This window comes from Epinephelus fuscoguttatus, linkage group LG18 (assembly GCF_011397635.1).
Source record: "Epinephelus fuscoguttatus linkage group LG18, E.fuscoguttatus.final_Chr_v1".
NCBI lineage: Eukaryota > Metazoa > Chordata > Actinopteri > Perciformes > Serranidae > Epinephelus > Epinephelus fuscoguttatus.
Genome location: NC_064769.1, coordinates 33,694,426 through 33,709,656, shown reverse-complemented (window position 1 = coordinate 33,709,656; position 15,231 = coordinate 33,694,426). Strand labels below are relative to the sequence as shown.

The following is a 15,231-nucleotide window of genomic DNA, read 5'->3' as shown; positions in this document are numbered from 1 at the left end:
TTGCCAGTATACTGTAAAACCCTCTTTTGATGGTTTTTATTTATTTTGCATACACATATAAAAAATAAGATCCAACAAATACACATTTTTAGAAGTTTTGTTTAAAAACTTTTCATATTATTATTATTTGGTCGTTTTCGCCCTTATTTTTTGGTGTTTTAGAGGTTTTCCATCACGCGTGGTTTTGTCCCAAAGAGCACCTTTTTATCGCTTAACAGAAAAACAGGAAGTAGGCCGAGTTATGTGGACAGGAGGCGGCTAAGCTAGTTGTCAACTAAAGTTCAGAAGGAGTTTATGGATCGGTTATTTAACAGCAGATAGGTGACAGTTATCAAACAGTATCGACCGATATGAGCGGCAACAAAGAAGTCAGTTTTGATCCAAAAGGTAAGGAGCTTTCTTAACTTACGAGAGCTAAAAGCTAATTTCATTCATCCAGGTTATCAGGAGCTTTAAGGTGTTGTTTACCTCTATGAGGAGACTCCAAGCTCAGTGTAAAATCTGGTAGTTTAACCTTTACTTTCTGAACGCCGAATCCACACAAACAGACTTTTAAAAATAACTAGGATACACTATTGGACTTCGCATGGACCCATTACACTACAGGGCACTTCTATTTATATTGTCAGCTTACTGGGTCCCTCTAAGTATGCTTTTATCCAAGATATATGTGACCAAAGTGAATTATATATAAGCCGAATTTACTGTTAGATCCTACTTATTTAAAACATGTCTTTACAGATACTCTACCCTTTAGCTATTTTTCCCAGTACTAGAAGAAATATTAAATTAGCATGTTTTTCATCAGAGTTTGGCCATATTGATTGCTCTGTTAAAGAGACAGTATAATCCGCTGTAATCAATATATGTTGATGTCAAACCACTCACTCCAGTCAGGCCTATCGTCCTGCATTGACAGAGTGTTTATTGCTTTGTAGTACACACAGCTGTGTAGTCATGTGACTCCAGTTCCTGCTGTAAGTTGTCTCTATGACCCACAGATGTGTGGATGTGTGTCGGAGTTCTTAATGTGTAATAACTACAACACAACTTTTTTTTTTTTTTTTTTTTTACATCTTATGGACTAAATTATTTATTCTCTCTCTCTGTAATTACACTGCCTTGTCTGATGTCTCTGACACCCCTCAGAGCACCAGCACCTGCGTTATAACCCTCTGCGGGACACCTGGGTGCTGGTATCGGCCCACCGCATGAAGCGACCCTGGGCAGGTCAGGTGGAAAAACCTCCTGAGGAACACATACCCAGATATGACCCCCGCAACCCACTCTGTCCTGGGAACACACGTGCAAATGGAAAGGTAAGAATAGGTAAATACTTTAATGCTATCAATGCACACATAGGTCTCCAACAACTGACAGCAAGCAGTGAACCTGTGATTCATACACTCCTTTAGAAACCTACAGATGATGTCACAGATGTTTCATCCAGTCAAGGGGTCTCTGTGCAGTTTGTCAATATTTATTCTGTAATAAACCATTTCCCAACAAGCATAATTTACCTATATTACTTAATGCAGAGGGCAATTTTGATACGTATATGGACTCCTGCAGCTACCAAACATTTGATAATAAAAAATGATTTTATGTTGTTTTTTTCCCCATATTCTGATATGTCTGTGTCTTTCTGTTTCTCTCCAGGTTAATTCAGACTATGACAGCACTTTTCTTTTTGATAATGACTTCCCCGCTCTTCAGCCCGATGCTCCAGATCCTGGTGAGTGCCACTTCTGAGGCTGTAAAATTAGAAATTATTTAAGCATAAACATTTGTCCAACTGTTTCAATTTATCTTTCTTTCATAACTTACACTTTCACATCATCCTTTTCCTGTTGAATGAAATGTAAAATACACACAGAAGTTTGTCAAGTTATTTCATCTGCATCCCAGGCACAAACATTTTATTTTTGAGATAATTTCAAGGCACAATAAACTGTTCAATCAGGCCTGATAGGCGCAGGTGGATCAATGTGCTTGTTCCTATAATTACAAAGCAAATGAACAGTTCAAAGTGTAACACCCAATTAAATTTTGTTGCTGTTGTGCTCCTCAGGTTCAGATCAGCATCCATTGTTCCAGTCTAAAGCTGCCAGGGGCGTCTGGTAAGAACAAAGCCTGTCACTCAGCGCAGGAATAATCACTGTGTGATGTCGTGCTGTGAAGGTTTTAGCATGTGTGTAAAGTGTATTAGTTATTATTTTGATTCAATACACCCTATGTATTACTTATTGCAGCATGCCAAGGAGCTGAAGATCCGTTATAATATATCAAGTTCTAACATTTATGTTTTATATTGCACCTTGTCCTTAAACAATAAACTTAAGAAAATACAGTGTTACAGTGTAATGAATATTAAACACACACACATAATCTACCATGTGGTTAGAATTTAGTCAAGGATGCATCTTAATCAGTGTTCCTTTTAAATAATTATGATACATTCAAATTTATGACTAATTAAATCTGAATTGATGAGTGCAATCAGAGCAGCCGTGCTGAGGCGGCTCTCATTCGTTGTTGTGATCGTTGTCGGCATAATCAGCTATTAGGCAGAAGGTAATTTTGTTAATCAACGCACTGCATGCCACTTGTTTTCAGGACATCTTGAACTATGCAAAACAAAATCACAAATCAACGCCATTGATGCATTTGTTAGGATGTGTGTTTCCTGTGTGGTGCCACCAGATGGAGATGTTTCCTCACCACTTTATTTTGTAGGCGCTGGATGCTTGAATGTGATGATGACTGGGTTATTTCAGTCCAGTGATATTTACTTCTGACCTTGTGTGCTGGTCAGTAGGAAGTGAGAGAAAACCTTGCTTGCTTATTCCTGGGTGTATGTTTTATTCAGTCATGTAATCTGGACTGGAAAAAGTGTGAACCAGCATTCTGATCTATAGGAACTGGCTTTTGGATTTATTCCGTCATAGTCATAGATGACTAATCCTAGTCTTTTTTAGGGGAGGCAGGGGATCTTAAGGGGAAGATAGCAGTTTGACATTAAATGCCACATAGAAGTTGTCATCATTGGCGGTCACTTGTAGTCGAGTATGACTGTCCTCCTTCTTGGTCCTTGTGGATCTTCAGGTGGGCATGGAGGCCAATTCTGGACCCGATTGTTCTCGTACAGTGTGGGCAGGGGAATGCAGTGGTGGTGGATTTGGGTTGGGCCTGTTTGATGGTTGCTCTCTCCTTTCTGAGTCTGCGCTTGTCTTGTGCAGCAAGGCGGAGGTCATCATTATACTGTGCAGCGCCCTCATGGACAAGGTTTCTCCAGGTCACCCTGTCTTTTGCCATGTCTTCCCAGGCTTTAAGGTCTATGTGGCACTTCTTTATGTTAGTTTTAATGTTATCCTTGTACCTCTTCTCGTGGCCTTCGCGTGCACGTTTCCTTTCAACTAGCTGGGAGTACAGGGCTTGTTTTGGGAGGCGAGAGTCAGGCATGCGGATAGCATGGTCATAAATATGTAATAAACATTGTGTTTTGGTTAGGTCCCTATTCAAACTTTGAAAGTTTGATGGACGTATATGATGGCCATTACCATGCTCAGTTACAACACCATTTGTTACACAGATTTGGTGCCAAATAGAAGCATTTTTGAAACTAGAGAATTGTTAAAAATGGTCAAACATACCTCCAAAATACCACATTAAGGCACCAACATTTCGAGGAACACCACATAATAACCCATGCTGTGGGTTAGTGTCAAAAACTTTTGCCATTTAGAGATTTGAAGATCCAAAGACTAGCATTTTTGCCGATTGGAGGGTGAGCACTCCTGTTCTGGAATCTGCTGAGAAGCTCTCTCATTGTCAACAGACCTATAAAAGCCAAACATCCTCTGGATGCTAGAGTGCTCTTGTTAGTGGCTGTAAAGTTTCATGAGGCTGTGATAAACCTAGAGGTCACAATAAGTCATTTTGTACAGTGATGTCTGTTTAAAGAAAAAAGGTCTCATTCATTTCCGTAACTGCTTATCCTGTCACGGGGTGCTGGATCGTATCCAAGCTGACATTGGGTGAGAGGCAGGATTCACCCTGGACAGGTCGCCAGACTATCACAGGGCTGACACATAGACATAGCTCTCATTCACATTTACGGACAATTTAGAGTCACCAGTTGATCTGCATGTCTTTGGACTGTGGGAGTACTCGGAGAAAACCCAATGCTAACCACTGCATCACCCTCCTGCCCAAAAAAGGTCTCACCACAATGAAATGGCGAATAGGGGGGCTTACATCATCACATGTTAGATCCACAAGAGTCTCAGCCTTGCAGTCACACCCAGTTTATGCAATTCCAAGACTGTTTAGGGACTTCAGTATGCAGAAATATTCAAATACAATAGGCAAAAATAACTCAATTGTACTGCAAAATGACATTGTTTTTGCCCAAAGCTGCAATGCCACAAGCATAAATTGGGCATGTCTGTAAAGGGGAGACTTATGAAAACCCATAGAACACATTTTTATTCAGATGTCTTGAGGTGAGACGTCAAGGGACCCCTGTGAAAATAGCCATACCAGATGTTCCCTTGGTAAAATTGTGCTAAACTTGGAGCATTATTTAACCCCCTTCCCATCTCAGCGAGCATGACATGGTTGCTGCCAATGGATTCCTTAGGTCTTCTAGTTCCATATGACACCAGTATGTTGACTCTAGCGTTTAACCTCAGCCCACTACAGCCTCTGAAGTGTGGTCAGCGTCCCAAGGGAGTGCTAGAGATCTGTTAGTGCTCACTTGCGTACACAATACACAGTAGTAAGTAATTACGACATCCACGCAAGCTAAGCCGCACAAAAACTTTGCTAATAAAGTTTTCTGTCTCTTGAAGCTTGACCTCACATGGTTCTCACTGTGCCATTGATCTGTAAGTGAAGTTTCAAACACATTTACAACCCATTCCCAGTTCATATAACATCAAAGGTACGTGGTCGTCAGTGTGAAGACGACTGTTTTTGTATCTTTAAAGATGTTCCTTAACAGTCCCACATTTCGGGAATACTTTTGATGAGTCTGCCTGACAGCAGAGTTACACAACGGCTGAATAATAGATTTTAATCAAAACACTGCTGCATGTGCTGGTTGAAAACCGAACTCGGTGTTTGAATCCCGTGTTGGCAGACGTAGAGGCTGTCAGTTATTTCTTGCCACGTGCGCTCAGAGTAATGAAGCAGAGAAACAGCACTGATGGACAGGTTGTGCTGTCTTTGTATCGATTGCTACATTTCAGGGTATTTTTCTCCCTCGCAGATTCAGTCCATGTGAGTTTGTGGGCTGTTTCTCTTCATGATCTAGTGGTGGTTGTGCAGTTTTTCTTGTTTGCAGTGCGCTCGGTCCACACAGTCTCATGGCCACGTCAAAGACAGAGGAGCTTGGAAGGTGGACTCAGGCTTTCTGCCCTGCAGCAACATTGAGAGAACCAATTAGAGGGAAAACAAAATCGGAAATGGGATTTAGGGGATTTGTATTGTGGGATACATAACAGAGGTGGAGTGAGGGAAGAGGTGAGAAAATTCCTAATGACTTATCGAATCACCTTTTCTCAGCCACACATTCCCTCTCAGCAGAATGATCCTAAATCCTGTAACAGAAGATTAAGCCTTTATCTTACAGGCCTAAAAGTGTCCTTATAATTTCCTCCAAAGGAGCTGTTATGCAACTGTATTTTCTTCAGGGAAAATTCACGTGAATTGGTGAACTTCACATTGAAGTTCTTGAAGTTTACTGAAGTAAAATCTGACTTCTTTCAGGGATATTTCTCTGCAAATCAACAGCTGACTCTAAACTGCATCCAACCATAATGAACCTATCCACCTTGACATCGCCCATTGGTATGTTGACTCCCATTTCGAAGCCTTAAGTCTATTATTGGAGCCAGAAGTGACAATATTTGGATAAAAGCGTGGAGCTGTGTAGGACCGAGGGGTGGATCTGACTTATAGACTGTGGTGATGCTTTACACCTTAATAAAATGCGAATTGGTGTGTTAGATAAACAATTCATCTCTTGTGCAGTCATTGTGAATCGACAAATTAGCTACAAATGCCAAAACTGTTTGTAGTACCAGGCTGTAAACATGTTTATTTCTGCTGTAAAGTTGGGCATTTTAACATGGAGGTCGATTGGGAATGACTCGCTTCTGGAGCCAGCCTTGAGTAGACAGTCAAGGAAATGCAATTTTTTGCACACGTGTTGGCTTAGTTTTTCAGCTGTGGAGGTTGCCACTTACACCCAACGTTATGCACTTGGGTGGAGTCAGATGACAGTAATCACATAAAGTTATGTCTATAGGTATGGACAGGGGATCTGAGCGGGTTAAGGGGAGGAAAACACAATGATTCCTAGTTTTAGGTGATTTTAAACTCAAGTACAAATCAGGCATTAAAAGGGAAAGCTTTCCGATAAAAATACATTTTGAGCAATGATTTAAAAACAGGTAATGTGCTAGCCAGCCTAATCTCCTCAGGCAGAGAATTTCAGAGTCTTAGGCCTTGATGGCAAAAGCCCAATCACCTTTAGTTGCCAGCCTCAATCTAAGGAGAAGTAATGTGGATAGACTTGAGGATCTCAGGTCACGTCTTGAAGAATAGGTAGTCAGAAGCTCAGCTACATTACTCGGCACTAAACCATACTGAGCTTTAAGAGTTATTAAAATCAGGACGGTGAGAATTGGGGTGATGTGTGACCTACGATTTGTCCCAGTTAAAATACGAGCTGTAGCATTCTGCACTAACTGAAGCCGAGCTACTGAGGATTTACTGAGGCATGTAAACAGTGGGACGTCCCCAGAGCCAGTCGGCGACACCAAGGATCAGCACACCAGGTCTGGCTTCAGGGGGTGTGCGAGGTGCTCAAGGTCCAAAATGTACGCTTCATCAGGGTCCTGAATCGCTCTTAGGGCCGTTTCATAGTCGACACAAAGGCATGCAGATGCAAACGCATTGGGACGCATCGAGACGCATTGGCCACCATGATGCGTGCTTGCGTCTCAAAGTGTGTCCATTTTTTTGATACGCTAACCCTAACCCTAACCCGCAGCAACGTGTGTAATACCATGGGTTGCCAAGGGGGGGTGATAATGCAAACGACATACTTGAAATTAACCACTTTTTGTTATTCACAGAAGACGCACATATGAAATACGGCGGGCGAGAAGGAAAAACGTGTACGGGCAGCCCCCCATTTAAATGACTAGCGCCCTGCACTCTAATAAAACAGCAGTACTGGCTAGCTACAGCAGTACTAGCTAGCTGGAATGTACCGGTGACTCTGCTACCCCCATTGCACAAGCGATGTCTTGCGTTTCAAGTGTCGCCCGTGTCGCTTGCATTCAATGTGTTGACTATGAAAGGAAGTGCGTTGCTTGCGTCGCTTGTTTGCGTTGCGTGCGTTGACTATGAAACGGCCCTTAGTCTGGCCCCTGGGACCACTTTGCCTTGGGAGACCATACCAGGTAGGAGCCCACTGGTAGGAGGCCCCGGGGCAGACCCAGAACACACTGGAGGGATTACATATCTCATCTGGCCTTGGAACGCCTTGGGGTCCCTCAGGAGGAGCTGGAAGATTTTGCTTGGGAGAGGGACGTCTGGGGTGCTTTGCTTGGCCTGCTGCCCCCGTGACCCGGCCCCGGATAAATGGATGAAAATGGAAGGATGGATGTAAACAGTGCATTACAGACACTGTAATGAACAGAAGCAGGATTTAATGAGATTATTGACATGTGGTTCAAAGTTCAGATGAGAATCAAAAGTGATGCCCTAATTTCTCGCTGTAGATTTGATCATTACTTAGTATGTGTGCTGCTTAGAACACTTTCTTATTGTGACACTGAATTATGTAGTTTCTGAAAACCTTGGTTTAGTCTTTAAGACATTATTAAACCCACACTTCTTCGACACTTCTTTGCTTGCTCACTGAGCTGCTCATGCGGCCGCAGATTCTTCGTCTTAGTCCTCTTTAATCCACTGTCAATAGAATGTTTTAGGACTATGTTTGAATGAAGTTCGTACCCATCAGGTACCATCAAATGAATCCAATATTAGTCTTACGTGTGCTTTATACCTGTAGTGCTCGTTGGAGGTCCAAACACCCCCTACACACACATGCACGCAGACATAGGAGTGCTTGTAGTTCCTATCATACTCATGAACAATTCATAAACACGACCATTCAGTTTTGCTCACAGCATAAACACCAAAGTCATGTTCAATTATTGATCACGTACTAGCTGCTCGGGCCCTAGGAGGAGCCTGTCTGTTGATAGAAATTTCATTTTTCTGACTCTGACAGTCGAGCTGATTTCCCCCCGAGTACCACAGGCTAGGCTGAGAGCAAACATACACACGAGGACGTGGATTAAATACACACGCTTCTAAAGTCTGTACAAAGTGGTTAAAACATAATTACACCCTGGAGCTGTGTTTTTTCAGTTAGTCATGCTCCCTCCTTTTCTTTTTTTACTGATATCATCAGTATAGCTCTGGACATATAAACCAGATGCTCTGACTTTGGACATGTGTCACATTTTCTCAAACCAATCAGCCATTAAATCTACGTCTAAGGTTCTAAAGTATATCTCATAACAAGTACCTCACCGGCCACTTTATTAGGCACACCTGTTCAACTGTTCTTTAACGCAGAGAGCTAATCAGCCAATCACATGGCAGCATCTCAGTGCATTTAGTCATGAAGACATGGTCAAGACGACCTGCTGAAGTTTAAACCCAGCATCAGAATGGGGAGGAAAGGTGGTTTAAGTGACTTTGAATGTGGCATGGTTGTTGGTGCCACATGGGCTGGTCTAGCATCTCTAGGGTTTACAGAGGATGGTCTGACAAAGAGAAAATATCCAGTGAGCCAAAATGCCTTGTTGATGCCAGAGGTCAGAGGAGAATGGCCAGACTGGTTCAAGATGATAGAAAGGCAACAGGAAGTCAAATAAGCACTGGTTCCAACCAAGGTGTGCAGAAGAGCATCTCTGAAGCAACAACACCTTGTCCAACCTTGAAGCAGATGGGCTACAGCAGCAGAAGACCACACCAGGTGCCACTCCTGTCAGCTAACAACAGGAAACTGAGGCTACAGTTCACACAGGCTCACCAAAACTGGACAATAGAAGATTGGAAAAACATTGCCTGGTCTGATGAGTCTGGATTTCTGCTGCCACATTCAGATGGTAGGGTCAGAATTTGGCTTCATGGATCCATCCTGCCTTGTATCAACGCTTCAGGCTGCTGCTGCTGGTGTAATGGTGTGGGGGAGATTTTCTTAGTAGCAACTGAGCATGGTTTAAACACCACAGCCTACCTGAGTATTGTTGCTGAGCGTGTCCATCCCTTTATGACCACAGTGTACCCATCTTCTGATGGCTACTTCCAGCAGGATAACGCACCATGTCACAAAGCTCACATCATCTCAAACATGACAATGAGTTCACTGTACTCCAATGGCCTCCACAGTCACCAGATCTCAGTCCAATAGAGCACCTTTGGGATGTGGTGGAACGGGAGATTCTCATCGTGGATGTGCAGCCGACAAATCTGCAGCAACTGTGTGATGTCATCATGTCAATATGGACCAAAATCTCTGAGGAATGTTTCCAGCACCTTGTTGAATCCATGACACCAAGAATTAAGGCAGTTCTGAGGGCAAAAGGGGTCCAACATGGCACTAGCAAGGTGTACCTAATAAAGTGGCCAGTGAGTGTAATTGAAGTATTTGTATTTCTCAGTTGTGGTTGGCCTTTCATATGTTCAGTTTGGTCTCATTTGGTTGTGACAGTATTTCAGAGCAAGTTGCCAGACTTGCTGTTCTCTAAGTGTAGCCATTTATTGCTTAAAAACATCACCAATAAGAGCTTCAACGAAAAGTCCAAAGAAAGACGTCAAATAGACATTCTTAGACGAGTGGTCTCTTGCAAGTGCAGATCAGTAATTTCACTGTACTCATTGCTGGGTGTTAGAGATATACAAAAACAGTCCTACATTTTATTACTTTTACTTTTATAAACTACACCTGTATTTCATGGACCACCTTTGGCAAGACAACAGCACACATTCATCACTTATTAACCACAGCCAGAACAATAACAAAAACATCATAATAAATAATAAACACCCAAAGACAGAATGAGAGGTGAAGTTTTTTCAAAATAGATTTTTATTCCCTGGTTTTAACACCTAGGATCGGTGCAGGGAGAGAAATGTAGTTCTGATGCTATTGTCAAGGTGTCAATGAGCAAAGCGCTGAAACTCCAACTTCTTTGAAGTGTTTGAAAATTAAAAAAGATGGCACCCGCTCCAGGTTTCAGATCACCGCAGGAGACTTTTTAAAATATTCATATATATATATTTTTCCCTCAACATCTCTCCTTCCATCCTCTCTGTCTCGTCTTTTATCTCTTATTCAGTAAGGTCATGTGTTTCCACCCCTGGTCTGACATCACCCTCCCTCTCATGAAAAAGCAAGAAGTTGTCGAGGTGATTGACAAGTGGGCGGAGCTTGTTGAAGAACTGGGCGCCACATACCCCTGGGTTCAGGTAAGGGACACACACACACACACACATTCCTATTACTGTCCACACATTATTGATGTAATTCCTCCCAGGGCTGAACACCTGTAAAATTGCAGCAGGTAAACTTTTAGAGCGTCACTGATCATGCTGTTGTCTGCTCTTTCCAATTTTTCATTTTAATGTTTCTTGTATTGGATTGGATAAAACTTTAATGATGCCTCTTGGCAAACTTGCAAATTCAAACAGCAGCAGCAGCAGGAGAGGAGAGAAGGATGTGGATAAGATGTCGAAGTTTATACAACGAGCAATTAAATTCTTCCTATATCACATGCTGGGAATTTTAAAACAGCAAATAACGAGGCCGTGTTTTTGTCGATAGATTCAGAGGTCAGAAGCTGATGTACATCCTAACTGGTGATGATATATTATTCAGTGTACAGATTGGTGTTTGAGCTGAATCTGGGTGCTGAAGTACATGTCTGAGTTACAGAGGCCATTACTGTTGAAGAGGCTCAACATAGAGCCATAAAGTCATAAACAAGTCACTACACTTTAGTTGCTGAAATGATACAAAATCCCAAACTGAATTTATTCATATTACTCTAAACATCCAGTTACAACATTGTAGCTCAGCGTCTAATGTCTGTAGCACAGCCAGGAATTGCTGATTCCCAACCAAAATGCTTTTTAGGACTTCTGTCCAGTGTCTTTTGTCTTTACACTGTTGTAGTTTTTAATTTAAATTTGCATTTTTGGGGATAATTAGACTGTTTTTGTGTGTATTTCAACTTGCTCAAATGTATCATTCGCTAAAGGACAAAAATTAAAGGAGATTTGGTAACACTTTACTTGAAGGTATCTACATAACAGTGACATGACACTGTCATAACTATGACATGACACTGTCATGAACTTGTCATAAACATTATATAATGTCATAAATGTTTATGACTGCTGTCATTAAGTGTCATTCTGTCTTTGTAATGACAAGTTGACATTGTTTAGGTTGTCTTGATTATGACAACTTGACATTGATGAAAGTGACATTACCAGAAGTTGTCTTTGTCATGACAAGTTGACATTAACAAGAAATGCACCTCTTTTTGTGTTTATGACAAGTTGACATACTGATTGATACAAAGACATCTTCCTGTTATGTCATTCTTGTTAATGTCAGTTAAGCAATATCACACGAGAGGGAGTGATGTTGTACTGTGATATCGTCACGGCTGTGATTCGGTCGTAGGCATGAGGCCGCAGGCCGAGTGCAGAAGAACTGTTGAACTGTTGCTTTTATACAACAGTTCAACAGTTAAATAAGCAAGGCTGATTAAGAAATGTTGAAAAATGAGGACAAAATAGATAATTTAAGCATTTTATTTGTCTTCCGCCAACAAAAATAGTTCCCTCAGGACTCCGCTGTCACCGTTGCTATGTAACGCAGGCATGGTGTGCCAGGCACTTACTCTTTATACACATTTATCTGCACGTTTCCATTAATTGTGCAGCCGGTGAAATAAGTCTCTGGTGACTGCATGCTGGACTGTCGCTTCAGAGGCACAGCCGACTCTGCCTTCTGATCTGACAGTATGTTGCTTTTCTCCAAGTCACTGAGCTCCGCTGATGAAACACTGACAAACCTGGATGTGTGCTCAGATGGATTCAGCTTCTCCTCTCCCTCATCTTCCTCTGATGACCATTCATAGTTCAATTCAAAACTTATTTTAGGAAATAAATCCATATTTTTGGCTGTTTGACAGTGGATGAATTAATTAGCCTACAACGCAACTGCTGACCTAACTGACACTAACCGTCAGTTTTGATTTGATTGTTGATTGCAATCAGCTGTGAGGCAGAGTGATACATACACAGTGAAATAACCGTGATGTTGTACTCCAATATCATCACGGTTTTACTGTCTCTCGACCAATCAGATTGCAGGGCCGGAACTAACTGTTGTATAAGTTGTCATAATCAGGACATCCCAAACAAATGTAATGTCAAGTTGTCATGACAAAGACATCTTCTGGTAATGTCACTTTCATCAATGTCAAGTTGTCATAATCAAGACAACCCAAACAATGTCAACTTGTCATTACAAACACCGAATGACACTTAATGGCAGCAGTCATAAACGTTTATGACATGTACACAATGTTTATGACAGGCTCATATGTCATAGTTATGACAGTGTCATGTCACCCTTATGTAGATACCTTCAAGTTCAGTGTTACCGAATATTTTTTTCCTTCTGCACCCTGACCTCCCACTTTATTACATTTCTACCTCATATTCTTCAACTTGAAACCATCTCCACTCTTTTAACTTGGATGGCGGTAGCTTATGATATTGTTTCCTGCATCACTGCAAATTAAAATTAATTTCTGATAGAGAAAAATATCTGTAAATGCATGCATCTTTTGAACCGTCCAAGAGCAAGGTGCTGCATCTGGGGATCAGGGGTGTAAATATCGACAAAGCACGCAGTGTGGTTGCACTAAGGGCCAGTGAGGTGGGGGGCCCATAGAGAGATTGAGCCCTCCGACAATGTGTTGGGTGGAGAATGGGCCCTCGTGAGTGATTGCCACCTTAGAAATATGCCTGTCTTCAAATGAAATGAACTCAGACACCAGAGGGAAATTTGTAGTGAGGCACATTTGTTGACTAATTCCAGTATCTTGGGAGAGTTTAAATGGCAAAAATAATAACGAGATATTTTCAGACTCTACAAGTAACAGCAGAGTGGGCTCTATCCAATTCAGACAAGTGCTGGAGAAAATGTGGCCCACACAAACTGGGACCACATTCATATTTTTACTTTTGGCGGGATGTGTTAAATGCCCTAAGAGCAGTGTCGCATCAAAATATCCCCAAAGATCCCCCAAGATTTTCTTCTCGAGGCTGGTGGCTAAGGGCGATCGTGCCTTTGCAGTGGCTCCTCCAAAGCTCTTGAAGCCCCTCCATTTTACACTTAAAGACAAATCTTAAAACGTACATATACAGTACAGGCCAAAAGTTTGGACACACCTTCTCATTCAATGCGTTTTCTTTATTTTCATGACTATTTACATTGTAGATTCTCACTGAAGGCATCAAAACTATGAATGAACACATGTGGAGTTATGTACTTAACAAAAAGGTGAAATAACTGAAAACATGTTTTATATTCTAGTTTCTTCAAAATAGCCACCCTTTGCTCTGATTACTGCTTTGCACACTCTTGGCATTCTCTCCATGAGCTTCAAGAGGTAGTCACCTGAAATGGTTTCCACTTCACAGGTGTGCCTTATCAGGGTTAATTAGTGGAATTTCTTGCTTTATCAATGGGGTTGGGACCATCAGTTGTGTTGTGCAGAAGTCAGGTTAATACACAGCCGACAGCCCTATTGGACAACTGGTAAAATTCATATTATGGCAAGAACCAATCAGCTAACTAAAGAAAAACGAGTGGCCATCATTACTTTAAGAAATGAAGGTCAGTCAGTCCGGAAAATTGCAAAAACTTTAAATGTGTCCCCAAGTGGAGTCGCAAAAACCATCAAGCGCTACAACGAAACTGGCACACATGAGCACCGACCCAGGAAAGGAAGACCAAGAGTCACCTCTGCTTCTGAGGATAAGTTCATCCGAGTCACCAGCCTCAGAAATGGCAAGTTAACAGCAGCTCAGATCAGAGACCAGATGAATGCCACACAGAGTTCTAGCAGCAGACCCATCTCTAGAACAACTGTTAAGAGGAGACTGCGCGAATCAGGCCTTCATGGTCAAATAGCTGCTAGGAAACCACTGCTAAGGAGAGGCAACAAGCAGAAGAGATTTGTTTGGGCCAAGAAACACAAGGAATGGACATTAGACCAGTGGAAATCTGTGCTTTGGTCTGATGAGTCCAAATTTGAGATCTTTGGTTCCAACCGTGTCTTTGTGAGGCAGAAAAGGTGACCGGATGGATTCCACATGCCTGGTTCCCACTGTGAAGCATGGAGGAGGAGGTGTGATGGTGTGGGGGTGTTTTGCTGGTGACACTGTTGGGGATTTATTCAAAATTGAAGGCACACTGAACCAGCATGGCTACCACAGCATCCTGCAGCGACATGCCATCCCATCCGGTTTGCGTTTAGTTGGACGATCATTTATTTTTCAACAGGACAATGACCCCAAACACACCTCCAGGCTGTGTAAGGGCTATTTGACCAAGAAGGAGAGTGATGGAGTGCTGCGGCAGATGACCTGGCCTCCACAGTCACCGGACCTGAACCCAATGGAGATGGTTTGGGGTGAGCTGGACCGCAGAGTGAAGGCAAAGGGGCCAACAAGTGCTAAACACCTCTGGGAACTCCTTCAAGACTGTTGGAAAACCATTTCAGGTGACTACCTCTTGAAGCTCATGGAGAGAATGCCAAGAGTGTGCAAAGCAGTAATCAGAGCAAAGGGTGGCTATTTTGAAGAAACTAGAATATAAAACATGTTTTCAGTTATTTCACCTTTTTTGTTAAGTACATAACTCCACATGTGTTCATTCATAGTTTTGATGCCTTCAGTGAGAATCTACAATGTAAATAGTCATGAAAATAAAGAAAACGCATTGAATGAGAAGGTGTGTCCAAACTTTTGGCCTGTACTGTATATGGCCTTTGGTTGTCTGTAGTGGTTGTAGTGTAGTCTTTTATTTTGTACAGCACTTAAGTCAACTGCGCT

The 15,231-nt window shown here is 42.1% G+C and overlaps 1 protein-coding gene across 1 annotated transcript in view; it reads left to right on the top strand.

Annotated features, from left to right (window-relative positions):
• Positions 1-121: 121 nt before the first annotated feature.
• Positions 122-15,231, top strand: part of galt (galactose-1-phosphate uridylyltransferase) — a 57,765-nt gene continuing 42,655 nt past the window's right edge. The window contains exons 1-5 of the mRNA XM_049603652.1: positions 122-387; positions 1,150-1,319; positions 1,660-1,735; positions 2,072-2,120; positions 10,431-10,560. Coding sequence (XP_049459609.1) covers positions 351-387; positions 1,150-1,319; positions 1,660-1,735; positions 2,072-2,120; positions 10,431-10,560 — 462 coding nt within the window. The 5' untranslated portion in view covers positions 122-350. The remainder of the gene's footprint in view (positions 388-1,149; positions 1,320-1,659; positions 1,736-2,071; positions 2,121-10,430; positions 10,561-15,231) is intronic.